Source organism: Uranotaenia lowii, chromosome 3 (genome assembly GCF_029784155.1).
Source record: "Uranotaenia lowii strain MFRU-FL chromosome 3, ASM2978415v1, whole genome shotgun sequence".
Lineage (NCBI taxonomy): Eukaryota > Metazoa > Arthropoda > Insecta > Diptera > Culicidae > Uranotaenia > Uranotaenia lowii.
The window spans coordinates 103,161,987-103,182,751 of record NC_073693.1 but is presented as its reverse complement, the minus strand read 5'-3'; the positions used below and the strand labels follow the sequence as shown (position 1 = coordinate 103,182,751).

Sequence of the window (20,765 nt, the reverse complement as noted above, 5' to 3'; positions counted from 1 at the left end):
GGTTGAGTCAAAGATTACGCCCGCTACAATATTTCAGGTTTGGGTTGAAAATGCGATTTCTTTAGGATTTTTGACGATTGTTTACAAATGAATATAATACTTTCTAGCAAATCAATTTTGATAATTTTGTTTTTAATAAATAATCATGAAATTCTGATTTAAAACCATGAATAAATCATTTGTTTCATTTATCATTTATCATGATCATTCCAAAATTCTATAGAACTCGCAATTTTCAGTTCAAATGAAATATATTGTACCTCGCGTAACTATTGATTCAACTGATTGAGTTAATTAAAAAACTTTCGTGGAAATTGCAATTCAGATAGACAGATTATGACATTACACCTTTCAAGAAGAAGACGTTTAGATTGATGTGATGAATGATGAATGAAGAAATTATGGGTATTTTGAATCTTAATATTGACTCTTCATTCTAGGATAAGGTTGATAGATTTTTTTTTCTGCGAGTATTCGGGCAATATTTTATAAAAACCTGGCAAAATCCGGGCATTTGATTTCAAAATTGATGATCAAAATCCAGACATTTTCCGGGCAAATTTTGTCAAAACCTAGAGATTACTCCACAAAAATTTTTTTCATCAAAATTCATCGACAGATTTAAAATCGTATTTAAGGCTTCCTTTCATGATTATTTTTACGAAAATTGGTAAAAAAAACTCGTTTTGAAGGCATAAATAAAAAAAATTTGCAGCACAGTTTGTTTTTTTTTTTGTTTGATTTGCCAAGTAAAGTGAATAAATCCGGGCATTTTTCAATGAAATCCGGGCCGGACTTTTTCCAAATTATTTATTGAATATCCAGGCAAACCCGGATAAAACCGGGCAATCTGGCAATCCTATTCCATGATAACGATGATACATTTTTGAAAAAACGCGATTTTTTCGTCAATGTGGATCGCTAAATCAATATGATAAAAAAATGCAAAGAGATTAATTCGGATATCATCACTCAGACATAGCAAACCCGTTTGCCGAAATAGAAACAATCCAAGTTGTGGAAATTGCGTGGAAAATCTTGAACTTCAAGCGTAAATGTAATAATATGTTTAACAAAATTTGTTTCTTAAGCTGCAATAGCACTCCCTTTGAATCAAGAGCAAAATTGTTGTTTTTTTTTATTTATTTTCAATATTTTTAAAATTACGGAAAAAAGTGATCGGATAATCGAGTCAAAATACACTGAGGGACCGAATGTAAAAAAGGTCCTTAACAAAAAAAAAATACACTAATAATTGAATCGCGGATAATCGAGGCACCGGATTGTCGAGTCTACGTAGAATCGTAATTGTATATAACTTGTTACTTTATTGGGGGCAATATTAACTTTCAAAATATATAGTTTTGAGTTTATGTTGTTCTGAAAATTCGATATCATTTTTGTTTCTTCTGTGGTACCGAGCTTGCTAATGGTTTTTGTGCCAAGTTTTGAAAAGTACTTATGCGTTGAATTAATTGTTTTCTGATTCCAAAAGCCTATCTCTATCCAATTGCTAATAATTTTTTTGCCTAAGATACGAAGTTACGGTCTTCGACACAGATGTGCTTTGTTTGGCGGATGCTGCTACTAGCCGTATAATGTAACAATTAAAAAAATCGATCATGAATTGTAAATGGAAAAAATCACCTCGAACAGAAATCGAACTCTAGTCTTTTTATTACCTCTGCGACACCTTACCAATAGGCTAAATCGTCGGATATAAACTAGTCAATTTTAATTCGCTGCTAAATTCTACGGTAGAAAATGCTCATCGTGCCTCGATATACCTCGATCAACAAATTTAAGTAAAAACGTGTTTAAAATTGATAAAAGTGAAAAATCAAAAATGTTATGATGGTAAAATTGAGAAACAATGTGTACATCATGTTGCAGTGCGTACATTATAGATCAAGGTGATTTAAAGATCATAAGAGCTTATTTCGTGGTGCTCAAAAATTATAATATTTTCGTCACTTGAGAACCAAGCTAGTTTTTTTTAAATATCTCTGTAAAGATGATAAGGAGATTCCTTTTTTTTGTGAAAAATTAATACTATAGGAAGTACGAAACAAATCCTCATAAAAATTTATTTAAGAAAATACGTATTTTCATAGAAAAGAGTAGTGCTTATTATGCCCTGGGTGCTCGTTATGCCCTTATCTCCCCTAATTTAAATGTCATCATTTATTTCTGTGAATATTTTACCTCAAATCATGATGAACATTTAAAGGCTTAAGAATGCGATTTTCTCACTTTGTTTACTAAACAAAATATGTCTTCATAAGCCCTGTAAAATTTCAATGCATAATTTCATATTACATTTGATTCCAGATTTCTATTTCGAGGGATACTTTAACCCTTCGTTTCATGATTTTTTATTTTTCCTTTAAAATCAGTTTAAACAGTTGAAAATGATGAGTACATCAAGAAAAAAAATTAAAATAAAATACGATTTTTCCATTTTTCCATACATTAATTGTTGCAAATTTGTAACTTTATGAAACGAAGGGTTAAAGACAAAACTAAACGACTCAATTCTCAAACCAGCTGCCCGAACGAACGGCCTCGGCCAAAATTCGGCTGCTACAGGTGACAAAAGCAGGATTACTACGGGTTCCACCCCTTTTTTGCGGGACCCTCTCAATCGACCCATCCGAGACCCAAAAAGTTGAACATTCATCCCTCGTTCGATAGATAAAGTACACACAGTTGAAGCCGGCATGCAGTTAAATGCAGTAAAAGTTCTACACCGGTCGCCGCAATTGGTCTGGCATTGTTTTTTCAAGTGGTTCTCATTAGGATTATGAGGGGCAGTAGTCTAGTCATTTGCATCCCTCAAACAGGCAACAGAAACGTTTGATCTCCGGGAGACGAAACAGCACTTGGCACAAATGATTTTATTGCCTACCTCCATTTCGACGAATAAAGATACCGAACACTCAAGCTGGAAGCGTAAACGAGCGGGTAGCAGCCAGAAGGACAATGCACACGCATGCATCGATTGATCCTTGGTCCGGGAAAACCCCCATTCAGTGGGTCTCGGGAATGATTTTTTCGTCAACGAAGTAAACCTTGGAAATCCCCGACGGGATATCAATGTGAGATCGTTTTACCTGAGTACTATTGAATTTTGGGGGATGTGCTGATTTTTATGACGTAGGTATGGGAAGTTCTCTAAGGTTGCTAGAATGTTTTTGCAGTTTGCGGTAATGAGACGTTTCTTACGTTCGATCGGTTTGAAAAGAATGCTAATGCACTGCAGGTGTTTCGAGTACCTATACATTTTGCCAGGATTAGGAGAACTTTGATTTCATAACTAAGAATTTTGATTTTTTCAAAGAATTCTAAGTTCGGAACTTTAAAATTTGAAACTTGGATTAAAGGTTTCAGAATTGTATATTCACAGTTCAGATTTGGCTGTAAATAGTGTCCTAAAATCAGTTCAATGTTGGAAGCCCGAAGACAAATTGTTATTAGCACATTATTAGTTAAAACTAGTTCAAAATAAAAACACATTCTAAGCTGTTCTATTAGAGCAAGTTCACTGGTGTTGGGAAAAAGTGGAAGAAATTTTGACACTTACGGCACATTTTGAAAATTTTGCCATGCAAAAACATTTTCAAGATCTGTGGCCTTCTAGCACAGAGAACAGACGTACAAGCTCGAACATAAAATCGTCAAAAAAGTGTGTAAAATTTCAAATGCTATCACCAAAAAAATACGTTTGAAATCGACTACAAACAGTGCCATCTATTGCGCCGTTCAAAAGTCACAAATTAACTTTAAAGTGCCCAGTTTTCGAAAAGACGTAATCATATATAAACTCACAAAAAATCAAAAAGGGTGTTGGGATTTTTACACAAGTTTCGTGGGCTAGCTTGTACGTCTGTTCTCTGTGCTTCTAGTTTTATTACAACACGTGTTGTATTTTCGCATGCTGTGATGCAAAAATAGCAATATTTCTATCACATACGGCTGAAATAGAAACAGTGCTGTAAAAAAATACAACGCCCCAAAGTCTTGAAAATATTTGTGCATGGTAAAATTTTTAAAATGTCAAAATTTCTACCACTTTTTCTCAACACCAGTGAACTTGCTCTTAACAATTCCATTTTTCAATTTCAATCCAAACATTACCCAGCCTATTTCGGGTAAAAAAGTACAATAAGCCGTTTAGGGTTATATAGACCCGGACAACTATTTTTACTATATCTTTAAAACTACTGAACCGATTCTCATAGAGTATACCATAAAAAAAATTATAATTTTGGTGGTGTTTGAAAATTAAACTTAAAAATAAAGTGATCAAACTAGATGGGCTCATTCGAACAAAAGTTTTGAGCTTCCAAGATCAAATGCCTTAAAAGGGGTTATAAGAAAAACCAATGAAAACTATTGAGTTTTCTCTTGAAAACCATAGTTTTTTAATTGAATTATTAGCTATGCTAGCATTAATAGAACCCAGTTAAAATGATTGGTCGTGCCTTATGTATGTATGTATGTATGTATGTATGTATGTTTGTATGTATGTATGTATGTATGTATGTATGTATGTATGTATGTATGTATGTATGTATGTATGTATGTATGGTTCCCCCATCGGTAGCAAGGTCCATCCTATGTCTGTGTGGCTTGGCCTTCGAATTGCTTCTCAGGCTTCCACGGCCGATGGTTCGTCGAGGGAAGGCATCCAACCTTCAGAGACCTACAATGGTTGGCAATCCACTCCGCTTGCAAAAGTCTCTTCAGATTATCCCCAGATGCATTCCCTCTGGAATATATGATTATGTTTATACAATAAAACACATCTTACCTGTCGGCAACTTTTGGGATTCGAACCCAAAAGTTTTTCTTGCCGATACCGGGAATCGAACCCAGTACGCCTGGATTACCAGACTCGCGCCAGCCTATCCACAAGACCACCTCAGCGCACAAAATGATTAGTCATGCCTTATTTCGACAAAAACGAACCAAAATGTGTAGATTTCGTTTTCTTCAGTTATTCTGAGTGTCGTATTTGATTTCTATTAATATTGTTTCATAGTTTAATTTACATTTGGTGGGTAATTCTGCTTAGCATAACGAAAAGCGTATCTAATATTTGGTTCTGTATATTTGGAAATTAACATTGGATATTAGATTAATAATATGGTGACCAACGTTATCTCTTTTCCTTTCATAAATGATTTCAAGAACTCAATTAAAATTGGATGTTATCAAACAGAAAAGCTGTTTTTTAAAACGAAACTCCAATATTCTTATGGAAATATACATAGCTATAAAATCTTAGTTGAAAAATTTCGTTAGGAACAATTAAAATTGCTAGCTTTGGGCTGACAAACCTACTTAATTTCTATTTGAATCCATATCAATCAAAAGTTTCCCAATATTATTTCAGCAAAATGAGTTATCTCTGGCGTGAAATAGTTATTTTAACGACACTTCGACTTTAAGGTTGGTTTCTAATGACCACTAAAATATTAAAATCTTAAAATTTGGAAACATTCATTTGTTGCAGACATTTGGACGATTTTAAAATAGAATCAATTGGTAACTCTCAGCATGCTTCATGAATCTCAGCAAGGGCATAATCATCAGCACCATCTATGGGGGAAGTTTTTACTGAAGTAAATTTCAAGCACTGATAATCTGATATAACTCCCCTTCCGTACACCCAAAATACTCTGCACGTAGCGGCTACGTGAAAAGTTACATAATTTTTATCCAAATGATTTTCACGTAAATGCTACGAAAAAAATGCGTTAAGGCGTCCCTATAAGAATTCGTGCTTCATGGAACTCACCCACAACTTACGTGAATTTTTAGTACGTTCTACGCCGTGTATTTGTAAAAAGCTACTGGGAATATTTTTAGTATAAGAATGAAATTCATGTTGTTTTTACTTTTTATTTTCATTTAGTTTATTATGATAAAAAATAAAACCAAATTCAATTGAGAATAAATTTTATTTTCACACCAATTTTATCACTTTTCCTTCAATTCCTGCTGCTCGCTTGGTTTTTGGAATCCTGCGAAAATTTAAAAGTATGATTTAATTAAAAAAATATTATTGAAATAAAAAATAAATCACCTTTGTTGCGTTCATATGTTCTGTTGAATATATTTTCCGTACAGTCCAACTAAAAACGAGCGATCGTCACCAGGTTCAACGAAAGATGAGTTGTGTTCATTGCTAAAAGGGGATGAAAAACGAAAATAAATTCATGATTATCATAAGCATCATTATCACTTATCAAAAAGACAAAGCTGAATCCACAGTTCCATTAGACACAAAAATTTTACAACAGCTAACGAAATCAGTTGGCTGACAATTCCCTTTTCTAATAAGAATTTACAACCACACGCTTAAGACAAACGCACAAAACGGATTTAAATCATTCACTTAGACTTGACGTGAAATTCATGCAACAATTACGTGGAAGTAAAGTCGTTACTACCAGGGCTTCCGTTACACACTGTGTTTACTAAAAACACACGTAAAATCGATATTATGCAGCAAAATCATAGTTTACGTGAAAAATCCCGTAGAAAAAAATTCTTTATTCTTTTGGGTGTAGGAGAAAATTATTAATCGCCCAGAGCTCCTGGCGCCAACTAGCTCATTGTGGTGGATGCCCCCACTAGCTACGCCCATGCGCACATTCTATCGCGACGATCGAAGGTTCAGTCCTTTATGCTAACGCAAGCAAAAGGGAACAGTACTTCGATCGTCCGATATTTGTTTATGCTGACTACGCGTAAGCTACGTGTAGGTCGCCGCACAAATGTAGGCTTAAGAAATGGATAATAAAATCAATCTTAGTTAGACTCGCAACGAGACGAGTTCGTTTGCTCGAGATATCACTCCCCTTTTTTCCCTGAATAATTTGGGAAAATTCATCATCATTCCCTAAGCTTCGTTTCCCGATCGTGTAATTATACAAACAACTAAATTTCAACTTTTTTTTCGTAAATCATTTAATTTTCAATAGACAATTCGTATATATTTTACATTCTCATCTCATTTAGTTGAAATTTTAGTTTCTATGTATCGGATCAATTCCATTCGTATTGAAGAAGAGTGTTTTGAACTTTTGAACATTTAGGGGGAAGTGTTCCTAAATGCGCATGTTTGGTAATATGCGCATACAGCCGATAGACGATATGGCTAGAGATTCATCATATCTTATCAGTGCAGTTTGAGGGTAATACGCTTTTAACACATGGCATGAAAAAATTAAATTGTTATATAAAGTCGAAAAATTTTAAAAATTCAAACAAGATTTTTGTCAGTTTTGTTATAATATATTGAACTTTAATTATTGTGCGTACAGGTTATGTAAACAAAAATTTTAATGGGTTTTCTTTCTTATTCATCTGAAAATCGGGAATTCAACAAATTGAAGCTTTCGGCAAAGTTGTAGATGATAAGATATTGGAATAAGAGACAGTTTCTGAATGCCCATATCAAGGCAGGTTAAATGCCTATAACAAGAAAAATAGATTAGTCTTATAATTTTTTTACTTTCCATCATTTAAACATTAAATCTACGCTCAAATCACGATCTTACAGCGAAAAAAAAAGAACTTCATAATGATCCGATAAAAATACAATATGAACAAAATATTACCATGAAATATGGCCATATGGCATACTTAACTATGTTTCATGCAAAAGAACTAGTGGTGTAAAAAATTTCACCAAAATTTCAGCATTGACGTATGCTTAACATCCGTTTCTACCATTTTCAATTAAATAATTTCAAAATATTGCAAGTGTAAATGAAATATAGCTTAAAACATAAATATGCGCATTTAGCCCGCCGGTTTCGGAAATCGGTTATTTTGACTTCTTTTATTATAAATTTATTTTCACAAAAACTGTAAGAGATATTAACAGAAAAATTGCTCTTACGTATAGAAAACAGATGTCCGCTCATATGCATATAGTTTTCAGACTCCTTTCTATTGGAATGTGGGAGAAAATGAGTGCTTTCCTTAATATGCGCATATAGCCCGCCTCTCCCCTAATCCAAAGGGGAAAACCGAGGAAATTCAGATAATCTAAAGAGTATAAAGGGTGTTCACGATGAAATTGCCACACTATGAAATTGCTTTTTAACAGTTGAGTAGAATTTAATGAAAATTTGGGTGGATACAATTCATAGTGCATTATTTACATCTTGCAAGTTTTAAAGTCCTGTATGTATGTATGTTGGTAATCCACCATGGGTGCACGGATTCACCGCAGTTTCTGCCAAAGTGCATACTTTTAGATTATTAAGTTCGACAAATCTTCAATGCAACGCGTACACCATACCCGGACCCCATGGCTTCGTATGAACTGTTATGTAGTGAATGTATTGTGTTGATGTAGGTATATTTTGGAAGAACGAATCAATCAGGTGGGCTAGTTTACTTACAGGTATTCCGGCATCCGTGTATATACCTCTCCAGCTGGCAACTGATTGAACATTCCAATTATATAGTCAGTTATAGAATGAAACACATCTTACCTGTCGGCCGCTTATGGGATTCGAACCCAAAAGTTTTTCTTGCCGATACCGGGAATCGAACTCTTGCAAGTTTTAAAGTCCTGTGATCAAAACACGCGGCAATGGAGTCAAAATAACAGCTCATGCGTGATCGAATCTTGCGCATTCATCACGAGAACAAGGTTATCTCGCATCAATCCATTGCTTAAACGCTGGGAATCGCGAATTCCATGGAGTCGCGAGTGATTAAGCGGTTCGAGGAACGATTGACCACCGATCGGAAGCCCAGAAGTGAAGGAAAAAGTATCACGTACAGCACAAAAAAACACAACCGAGTAGTTGGTGTGCGGCCCAGTCCCAACTAGAGAAGGCTCGGGGGATCTTACTTATAGTCAACAACGAAGAAGATTTCAGGGTGTTTCAAAATGAAATAAATATTTTTTACAAATGGTGCAGTAAAAGTCTTCTTGAACTAAACGTGAAAAAATGTTCACATATTGTATTTACGAGGAAAAAATATCCGTCATATGAAATTGTTACATTAGGAAATGAGCCTGTGGAGAGAATCAATAAGATAAGAGATCTAGGTATTATATTGGACTCAAAACTTACCTTTGTAGATCACTATAACTCAATAATTCAAAAATCAAATAGTATGCTTGGCTTTATAAAACGTTTTAGTTATAATTTTCAAGACCCATATACATTAAAAACATTGTACACAGCTTATGTCCGATCCATACTTGAATACTGCAGCGTTGTTTGGTCCCCCTTTCAAATTTCTCATAAAAACCGTTTAGAATCCATTCAGAAACAATTTGTTCTATTTGCTTTACGAAATCTAGGATGGTCTCAGAGCCAATTACCAAGCTACGAATCACGCTGTTTACTAATAAATATTGAACCATTAAGTGTTAGAAGAGAATTTGCTGCAATCTCCTTTGTAAACGACATAATTAGTCAGCGTGTTCAATCTACTTATCTACTAAATCAGTTAAACTTTTATTGTCCACGCAGAAAAAGACCGGGGGTTGGTTTCAACAAAACGTTTTGTTGTTTTTTTTTATAAAATCTACGCAGAATTTTGAGTAGTTCTCATAAAAAAATCCAATTAAAATAAACCTCTAGGTTTAGTTTTTTCAACTCAACTCGATTTTTCAAAACAAAATACTACACTAGAGTAAATTTTCGATTCGTTTAAATAATTTGATTTTATTATTTTCCAATAATGGTTTTATTGAAATTACACTAACAATATTTTTCACTCAATAATGCTTAGAACAAATTCAAATGAAAAAGTGCATTGTTGGCAACATTGGTGTAGAGATATTGTAAAAAAAACGGAAGAAGTCGATTTGTCTTGTCGTCCATTTTGTGATAAGCCGCGTTAATTTTTTTCGGTCGTGTAATGTAGATGGTGAATTTGTAAATTTGTGAAATTGTCTGGTTTTAAGCGTTTTAAGGTAAGTCTAAAGTAACTGTCCAAGTCTTCTGAGTTGAGAGAGTGAAGTTTAAAAGAATGTCGAGCTTTACCTGAAGAAAAATGAGTTGTAAATATGACTTTGCTATCGGGAGCTCTTTTGCCTGAGGGTAACGTATTTTGTTGTAATTTTTCAGATAAAACACATTTAACATGAATTCTAAAGTGCAAATCCTCGAGATTCAAAATCTCGATTTAGATCTATATCGATTGCTCCGGTCTTTTGGGATGTCCGATGAGGGCATAACCATTGTTATGGGTAATCCATATTATTAGGTTAAATATTTTTGATAATTTTACACTTAATTTTTTCCCTACAGATAGCAAATACGACATTCAAAGTTTAAAGCAAATTGAGCGCCATAAACTGGAAGGTTTGTTACCTTCACCGTACGATTTAGATCGGGTCAAATGCATCCGAGGTCTGAACCGATGGAGAATTTCCCAGGTAAATGATAAGTTTGATTTTTAACATCCACAGGATTAATTAACATTATCACTATTACTATTTAACAACATTGATCGGTTTCCGATTCCATTTTATCATGTGAAATTTAGTTTCACAACTTTATTCTAACCTGAAACCTATATTGAAATTTCAAATCGCATTTTAATTTACTAAGTTTATCGTTCTTGTTTTATTCATGTTTGCGTTAGGAATTGACACCATTCTCGCAAAATGACTACAAATCGGATGAGCTAGATTTTGAGGATACCGAGAGTACAGGAGCTTTCCTCGCAACAGATGGTTCTCCAATCCAAACACAAACAGTGAGTGGTTTCAACTTGTATTTTTCAGCCTACACATTTACAGTACATCTCTTCCAGAAATTCAACTATTCGAACAATTTAAGTGCCTTGGAATACATTGAACTGGACTTGGAGGCATCTGGAACTCCAGTCGACGAGGTATCGGTCGATCTCATACCAGGATCATCAGTAATAAAAAAATCGCTGGTAAGACATTAATTTTATTTTCATTGTGTTATAACGATTTCTAATATTCTTGGTAGATAACACCTTCACATTTACATAATTTGAATGGAAATTCTGAAATAATTTTTATATTTCTTAAATTTTCGGATTTCATAGGACTTAACAGAAACGTCAGGTTGCGGCACCTTGGAAAACTCTAGTTTAATAGAAGTGCCTTTGCCTAGAAGTAAATTTTCGGCAACATATTTCATAAATAAGTCCGATAAAGCCAAACAAGTTATCGATGCGTATCGCAAGACGAAGTATCTCCCAAAGGATCATAAAAAAATTATCACGCACATCGTGGTAGATGAATTCAAAGATAAATTTGGAAAACTAACTAGGCAGGAGCTAGCGGATCGCTCTTTGGAGCTCTACAAAATATTTCCAACTGAGCCTAAGGTATGTCATTTAAAAATTTTGATTGGAATCTTTAATACCAAATCAGAATATGAGACCAAAACTCCGTCTCACAATTTTCCCTTTTTCTTAAACTGCAATTTGAAACGATAAATATTAATTTCATTCTGATAAATTAAACATCTGACAAGCATGTTAAGCTGGAAACCCTCTGATATCGAACATTTTCAAGTTTTTGCTTGCTAGTGTAAATTTTTCAAAATTTAGAGAATCAACTCAAATGATAAAACATTAAGCCAATATGAAGCTCCGATCTCTGGGACTTTCCAATTGCTCCAAAAAGTTTTACTAAACGTCTCCGGACAGCAAAAGAAGTTTAAAAAAAAGTAAAATCGAGCTTTGAGACAAAGAGTGATAGCTGAAAATAACCAAACGGAATTTTAAATGATTAATACCGAAACCGATAGCGAGCTGCTTTTGCTGTTCAGTACTTCCTCGTTAATCGGACGTTTTTAATAGGACATGCCCGGCAATCGTAGGTTTTTTTCGACGTTTTTTGAATACATTACTTTTATTGGAATATTCTTAATTCTTATAAGTAAATGCAATACAATTAATAGGCAATATATTGCTAGGATGAAAGTCCTCAATACCGGTTTTGACACAAACAATATACCGAATACCGGTATTACCATCCCTAGCCAAGTTCTCCAGCGTTGAACAAGTTGGATCATATGTTTTGGTAAATAATTAACAAAAAGTTTGAAGTTTTTGTATTTTGTTGTTCAATGTTGGAACAGGTTTTGTGTTGCTTGTGTGCCGAAAGAATAATATGGACAAACTATTAGGTGAGTAGTCTTAAATGTATATTTATATTGATTGTGAAAATTAATTTTGTGTAACTCCTGCAATAGGCTGTACATGAACTCATCTGGGCCGTTTAAACGCACAAAATAGGTGAACTCCGACTGGATTACATTTTCCATGCTCGCGTATTTTGGAAAGAAGACATGTCGTGTACTTAATCAAGGACCTCTTGTTTATTGTGTAGCTGAATATGTGCATGTTTCAGAATGCACTGTACTCTAAAAAGCAGATCGACGAAGGTGCATCGAAGAGATTTTCGCTGTAAGTTTTACTTTATTTAAATTTACTCAGTTCAAATATTTTCATGATAAGGTTGTATCACGTTAACCAGAATACCATTTTCCGGATGCATGATATTCCGGACTGCCAAAGGAGGGTTGCCACTAGCAACATGGATTTGCGAAACTTATTTGATTTGGATTTGAAAAACAGATTTGTGTCGCTCCCTGCATTCTCGATATTTGTTAATAACTTGTCGTCCGGTTAGTCGTTCACTCCCGATAATGGCACCCCCGTAAATTAAAATCTTGTTCAATTTGGTAATTTTAAATATCATAGTTTGTCGGAAAATGGAATTCCGACGAACGTGGCACAACCTCATAAAAAGATTCCCTTTATAAGTTTGAATTACTTTTCAGGTTTTCGGAAAGGTCAGTGAAGCATGAAGGTTCAGTCTTAGGATCGGCAAGATGTTCATGTGAGACGGCCACTAGCAATACATAAGCCAGGATTATGGCGAAATTTTGTCGATAAGATGATTCCTCAAATTCAACTCACTGATATTGACAGTATGAGGTAATGCAAAGTTTCCCCCGAAGCAAAACAAGACATCAATTTTGAAAACCCGGTTACCGGAAACGCCACAGTGGGGAAAGTGTGAAAAATAGCCATTTGAAAATCATTCGCATGCATAAACTTGTTTAACGTCGGTGTGTTTGTAATCAAATTCAGAGTTGTTTCAACAATTTAACGAACGCAAAGTATTTGAGAACAAATAATGCGTTTTTAAACCAACATCCTAGGTGCAGTAGCGTAACACCAGAGGACTTTTAAAAATGATACATATTGGCTTAAAAAATAAAAGATATAGATTCGGAAACTGCTGAACCGATTTGCTCGAAACTGGGCTGATGGAGACTTTTAAGGACGGGGAAGGTTCCTGTAATAGTTTTACCACGTTTTACTACCCTTCCCTCACTTGAACAAGGGAATGTATTCAATACCTTCCCTCCTTCAGTGAAGATTAAGGCTTTCACAAAAGAAAATCGAGAGCTGATCATGCAAACCAAAGTTGCATACGATGGTATTTGGGTATATCCCACACCTACCACCACCACTAACAACAAATGTTTATTGAGTCTCCTCACTCTGTCCAGTGTGGGGTGATCGATGGACGGGGAGGGGGATGGGGGTCTAAGTTTACTATACTTATTTTTGAATAACTCGCGAAATTTTCAAACCGTCGGATTAGATCGATGGAAATTTCCTAAAAGTAAAACATTTTACTACATAAATGTACCCTTAGGAATAGTTGGTATTTTTGGAGGTTAATATTTTGTTTCATGAGTGAACTGATCAATTATACTCAACTGAAATTTTATCTTCAATAAAATGTCGCAGGTTCTACCAAGTTTTTCGAAAGGATCAAGACATGCCACAAGTTTTCCGACAATCCGGTAGATCTGCGACACATCGTAGCAACTAAATACACTTTTTTAACTAGCTACGACCAAGGCCTCGTTTTATTAGAAAAAAAATCTAAGGCCAGTAGATTTCGAAAAACACTAATTGAGGTCAAGTGAGCTTTCCACGATCTATAGATACATTAGTAATTGAATCGAACATGTAGGTTAGTGGAAGAGGAATGGAAGAGTTTCTCTTCTATTAGCTGTTAGTAAGGAACCAAATATTCATCTACCTATAGGTACTGTATATAGTTTCGTTCATAATTTTATAGAAACGGGACGCATGCTTCGAGTTTCAACTATCGTAACTTTTTACTCAGATGAAATTTTTTATAAAATATCCACTGTAAGATAAATCAACCGATTACAATATTCTAGGGTTGAACCTAAAAAAAAAAATTATATAATGTTAGCATACGAAAACCATATTTTTTATTCAAAACCAGTAAAACTGTTTCAATCAAAAACTCTTTCTGATTTATGGTGGAAAATATATTGTCCCCATGAATCGTCCAAAATTCTGAAATAATCGTATTTTTCAATTCAACGGTAGCTTTTCACCCCTTTCATGAAAATTTTCAACAACTTTAGACATGGTAGGTAGCTTTAAATTACAACAATCACTCTGCAATATTTCCATATTAGGCGTTGCGTGGTTTCTGAGATATTGCAGTTTGAATGGCAAAAGTTCAAAAAGTCATACGCAGAAAATTTGAGTAAAAAGTTATGGAAGTTGAAAGTCGAAGTGACACTGACCGTGCTTCCGATTTCTATACCATTATGATCAGTACTGTACGTACTACCTTAACGATTAACGACTACGGACGGACTTTAAAAATTTTCATGTAAAACATTATCAAATTCTTATATACAATATACACACAAATATATCACTAAATAAGCAGAAATAAACAATATTTCAAAACTTTTTTTTCAGTACACATGGTTTCGCCCAACGTTCGAAGTCAAAGCAGATGGAACGAAACGACATATAGGGAAGTACGCTAAAGGAACTCTATACGATCGCAACGTGAACTATAAACCCATTGCTACTCAGAATCGTCGTTTGAATATCATCAAACCCGTCGAACCAATCGTCATTTGTAGAAGGGTTTTTACTCCAGCTATAAGTAAAAATGATTATTCCTATTCTTTAATTTCGATTGAACATTTTTTTGTTTTTTTTTTTTTCAGAGGAGGCATACAAAGAAACCAAATTATGGTTTCGCCACCACGAAGAAGACTGGGAACAGCTCAAAACTAGATGGATTAGCTCCAGTGACATACGAACTTACGAAATATTAAACAAACCTGAAAGAACCATCGAAGATATTTTATACGAATATCCCATTTTGAGGAATCCACAAGCTTATGGATTAATTCAAATTGATTTTCAATTTCGATTTCCCAACAAAGAAGAATTGTTGTTTCAGACGTGGCCTGGTATAATAAAAAAACTGTATTCAGTATTCGAAGTTGACGTTCTTGATAATGGAGGTAAAAGCCTTCTAAGGATTCTCGAAAAGGAAACTATCAGCGATGGTAAATATTCAAATCATCAGCTTGCCAATAAAAAACTAACAATAACAAAGTTTTTACAGACAGTCGTGATTGCATCATTTTCACGCTTCTAACATACCTTCTACCCAGTCCCATGGTATGTTTGAAAAAAGGTTTAAAGCGTTGGCGGCCGACATTCGCAGAAACAAGAGAAGCGTATTTAATGTTTCTCACCGATCTCTCGGAGGTTGAAGGGTACATTGAAAGATTGTCAACACGCTACCAACAGAGGAATCTCCAGCCGAAACCGCTTCTGATAGCAGTTGGCCCCAGCATCAGTTGCTGCTTGAAATTTATTGTTTATTTTCAAGAAACGTATTACGAATTTCGAACATTTCTGAAGGCGTTAGACATCTGCTATAAACTTTTCAAAACGTATGGATTGAATTTCCCGGAAGAAGCTTCTGGACCCTGGAATTTTTTGGACCATTGCATTTATGATTTCGAGGTGAATTCCATTCCGTGGGAATCGAAAATAATCTCGTTGAAGCAATATCTTCAAAATTAATTAAAATGATTCGTTGCATTGTAAAAAATTGTCGGTGGGTGTCGAACACCTTCGATTTACTATTAAATCACGTGAAACGTATGCATTACAATTTAAATTTATATCAATGTAACTACAGCGATTGCGATAGATCTTTTGGCAATTTCCGTACTTTTCGAGATCATTATAAAAAACACTATGGATTGCATGTTGCATTTGAAATTAATAGGAAAAACTGCAACATTGTAGAAGATGTTGAGGAGTGCGGTAACGAAAACCATGGCAAAAGCAATGAAAGATTTCTTCAAAGTGGAAGGAATTACAATACGAAGAATAATAAAGATGTTGATATCGATGAACTGACAAAACAAATGCAAAGATCGAGTATAAACTTTTATTTGAAATGGTCAAGCAAAGAGAGCGTACCCAGAAAACTGGTTTTAGATTTACAAAAAGATATTGAAACTTATTTCATCAAACCAATGGAGACAACAGTTTTGTGTTTAGCAGATGGAGGAAACTTATCTGAAGATTTAAAGACCATTTTACTGAGGGTTCTGCAATCCGGAATTCAGGAATCGGAATATAAGTTTCTTCAGCGACTAAAAGTACTAGATGTTTACGAAGATCCTATTGTGTTCACAATCAGCAATCAACTCAAACCTGGAGTAAGGAGCAACGTTCAAAAAATGGTAAGAAAATGTTTGAAATTTTGTCTGACTAGAAAATTATTTCAGATTTTGTTTCAGATATAGACTTCTGATTTCTATTTTAGATTCAGGATTCTGATTCATATACAGATTTCTGACAGAGCTATCTGATTTATATTTCGGGTTCATATCTCAGATTAAGACTCAGATTTATATTTCAAATTTCAGAAATCAGATACAGATTTGAGATTCGAAATCTAAGTTCAGATTTACGATGTCAGATTCAAATTTAAGAACCAGATTAAGATAAAGATTATTTATTAAGATTTCTGTTTCTGAATCCAGTTTCAGATTTTTGTTTCAGATTCAGATTTCAGATTCAGATTTCTGGTTCGGATTTCTGTTTTAGATTCCATATTAAATATTAGACTTCATATCCAGATTTAAGACTCCAGATTCAGATTTTTGATTCAAATTTCTAATAGAGACTTGTAATTTAAGATTCAGATTCCGAATTTAAATTTCAGATTTTCGTTTTAAATTATATATCAGATTTTTGTTTCAAATTTTAGTTTCGTATTTCAGATTCCGGATTTTAGATTGTTTCCGATTTCAATTTCGAAATACATATTTAGATTTGAGATTCAGACTTCAGCTTTCAGATTCGGACATTCGATTCAGATTTGGATTTCGGGTTAAGATTTCAAAATTCATATTCTTGATTAGGAGCATAAATTTGCATAGATTTGGATTCAAATTTAAGACCTCAGATTCAGACTTAAACTTTCAAATTCAGATTTCAGATTCAGCTTTTTCATTTTCTGTTGGTGTTCTGATTCGATTGATTACTTCAATTTCAGTTTCAGTCTTAACATTTTGATTTCGTATTTCGATTTCTGATGATCGATTACTGAATCATATTTATGCTTCAGATTCCATCAGATTTAGACGTCAGCTTTCGGATTCAGATTCAGATTTAGGGATCAAAATTCAGATTCAGATTTTATATTCAGTTTACAGCTTTCAAATAAAAATTTCGCATTCAGATTTAAGATTCAGATTCCGCCTTGGGATTCAGATACTGGCTTTGTATTCAGACTTAATAATTCTGATTCAGGTTTCTTATGAGGATTTCTCATTCAGATTTAAGATTAACAACAGGTTTAGTTTCTTTACCTTTTAAGATTAAGATTAATTTTTGTTGCATTTAATGTTTAAATAAATCAATATTCGTATATTTACTGTTCTTTCTGCATTTTTCTCATGAATATTTTTCTCTTATTTCTATTTTATTAGGTTTGTGATCTTGCTCAAGGTGTTCTTCTTCCTATTAAATTCCATTTAACAAAGTATTTGGAATCTCCTAACATGATGGATTTAATTCTGCGATCCATTACTCCTTCGGACGATTCTGTTATCAGGAGTGTCATCGACGGCACCGAGTGGAAACAAAAAATTAAGAGATTCGAGTCGGGCATCATTTTACCTCTAAATATTTTCACGGATGACTTCAACTTGTCCGACACTGCTTCTACTCACAGTAAAAACACGTCTATATGCGGAATTTATTACAACATCCCGTGTCTCCCGACTTATGTTTTGTCAAAGTTATCAAACACTTTAACGGCCGGTTTTGTCAAAACTTTAGACAAAAAACATTTTGATATTGACATGATTTTTGCGAAACTAATTGATGTTCTTAAAGATTTGGAAATCAATGGCTTAGAAGTTTGTTATAAAGGGTCGAAGTTGAAAGTTTATTTTGTTGTCGCATTAATTCTAGGAGATAATTTAGCCCTTAATGGAATTACAGGATTTGTTGAAAGTTTTAGATCAAATTATTTTTGCAGAGTCTGCAAAAGGACAAGAAAACAAACAGAAGTCGATTGCGTCCAAATAGATTCAGAACTAAGAACAAAGCAAAACTACGAAAGCGATTTGCAGCAATCAGATGTTTCTGAAACAGGATTGAAATCAGAATGTATTTTCAATAGACTACCTTCATTTCACGTAACTGAAAATTTTGTTTTCGATATCATGCATGATATCCTCGAAGGAGCCTTACTATACGGTCTTCAACACGCGTTGCATTATTTCATTTATGTAAAAAACTATTTTACTATCCATGAATTGAACTATAGGAAAAATGTGTTTGTTTTCGGAAAGCTAAGTTCAGGAAATATAGTAGGAGATTTTACGGAAAGAAAAATTAAAAGCAAAGAATTAAAACTAACTGCTAGTGAGGCAAAAGTATTTACTCAGTTCTTGCCACTGATAGTCGGAGAAAAAATTCCACTATCTGATCCTGTTTGGGATTACTTAAAAGTTCTATTAAATATTTTGCACATTGTTTTGTTGGACGAAATTCCAATTGATTTAATCAATCCATTGAAAACTTTAGTTGAAGAGCATCATTGTAAATACAAAGAATTGTTTTTTGATACACTAAAACCTAAGCATCATTTCATGACCCATTACCCAACAGCTGTATTAAAAACCGGTACTCTTAGATTGAATTGGTGCATGAGGTATGAGGCTAAACATACGGAGCCTAAACAATATGCAAGGGTTAATAATAATAAAAGTAACTTATGTTTATCTTTAGCCATTAAGTCTAATTTGAAATTTGTTTACCATCTAACAAATCAAAACTTCATAGCACCCAGGTTAACAATTGGAAAAAGAAATGAAGTTGATAATAACCTGACCAATAATCAAAAATTCCTAGAATTAGTTACAGGATTAACATCAATTGATGTGAATTTCATAGATAGTTTTTCGATATACGAGTGGAGCTTCGAGAAAGGTACCTTTATAAGCATAAAATTCAAAAGGATTATGATTATCTGTAAAATTGTAGAAATTTTAAGCACAGCAGATCAGCAAATTTTTTTAAAAGGTATTCATTTTCAAAGCGTCTATTTCGACACACACCTTCAATCTTATCACGTTATTCCTGGACAAAACATAATAATTAAAAACGTTGAAAAACTACAAATCAATCCAATTAACCTGCATATGTTAAATGAAAAATTATACTTAAGAAAATGTTATTTTTACGAATTAAATAATTTAATGGTAGATTTCGTACATATAGAATAAAAATCATATATCTATTGAAATGCTGTATAATTTCCAAGCTATGTAATAATTAAAAAACTAAAAAACGTGCCACTTAAGTTAATTCGTCCATCCGAAATTCAAAGAACAAATCAGAATTAGTTTATTAAAGGTCGCATGAGCCAGAAATGTGAGTTTAAAGATGCTTTTGGTATTTTAAATTTCTTTAATTTTTATTCGAATAGTAGATGTATTCGGCTTGAACAGCTGGCAAGTTTACACTTCTTTAGTAGGAAATAAGCTCGTAAACTCAACGTTGGCTCATACGGCCTTTGAAAACTAATTCTAAAATCGATTTTGTCTCCCAAATCCATGTATAAACAAATAACTAGAAAGAAATTATGATTTTGAATATAAAACAGAGCTGTTTAGATGCAAATATTTATTATTAATTTGATTATTTTATTGTTAATTTTGAGAAAATCACATGGGTTCGTTTTGAATTAAAATAATGTTATTGGCTTTAATCCGTAAATATTTTATAAATCTTAAAAAAAATCGATTGTTTAAAATTCATTCGTATTTTCTATTTCCATAAAAAAGAAATTTATTTTTAAATCGCGAAAATTTTGTTGTTTTGGTACACAATAAAATTCATTTCCACAAAACAGCGTTAATAATCTCAATAAAAACACTGAGATTGCATCCACCAATATTTTTGACTAAAATTAACGCAAAATATATTTGTGCTTTTTCCCAACCAAAATTTTTATTATTTTCGATCAAATTCTTATCAATTTTAAAATAAATTTTTCTGCGTGTCCGAGTCGCCAGTTGAGAACCAGAAATCTGTTTATTTTAACCTCTGCTCGAACTGATTATGGTAAAAATAGTCCAATCAATTGTCTAATGCAGAATTATAATAAAAACTACCAGAACATAGATTTTACTATGTCTAAACAGCAGCTAAAAAGTGCTTTTTACGGCGACAGGCACTTAAGAACCTAATATTGTAGTATTTAAAGTAATATTAAGATTGTACTACTAGTTTTAAGAATATATATGTAGCCTACGATGTTTGGTGAAATAAATAAATAAACCTCGCTATGTATTCCGGTATTCCGACGAGCGCTGTCCCTGAGGTCC

The 20,765-nt window shown here is 33.6% G+C and overlaps 1 protein-coding gene across 1 annotated transcript; it reads left to right on the top strand.

Annotated features, from left to right (window-relative positions):
* The first annotated feature begins 10,128 nt into the window (after nucleotides 1–10,128).
* LOC129752479 (uncharacterized) lies at nucleotides 10,129–15,930 on the top strand. The gene is made up of 7 exons (XM_055748253.1): nucleotides 10,129–10,234; nucleotides 10,296–10,423; nucleotides 10,633–10,746; nucleotides 10,804–10,932; nucleotides 14,800–14,992; nucleotides 15,057–15,404; nucleotides 15,464–15,930. Exons 1-7 carry the CDS (start codon nucleotides 10,129–10,131, stop codon nucleotides 15,928–15,930), a joined length of 1,485 nt encoding a protein of 494 aa, XP_055604228.1.
* Nucleotides 15,931–20,765: the final 4,835 nt, after the last annotated feature.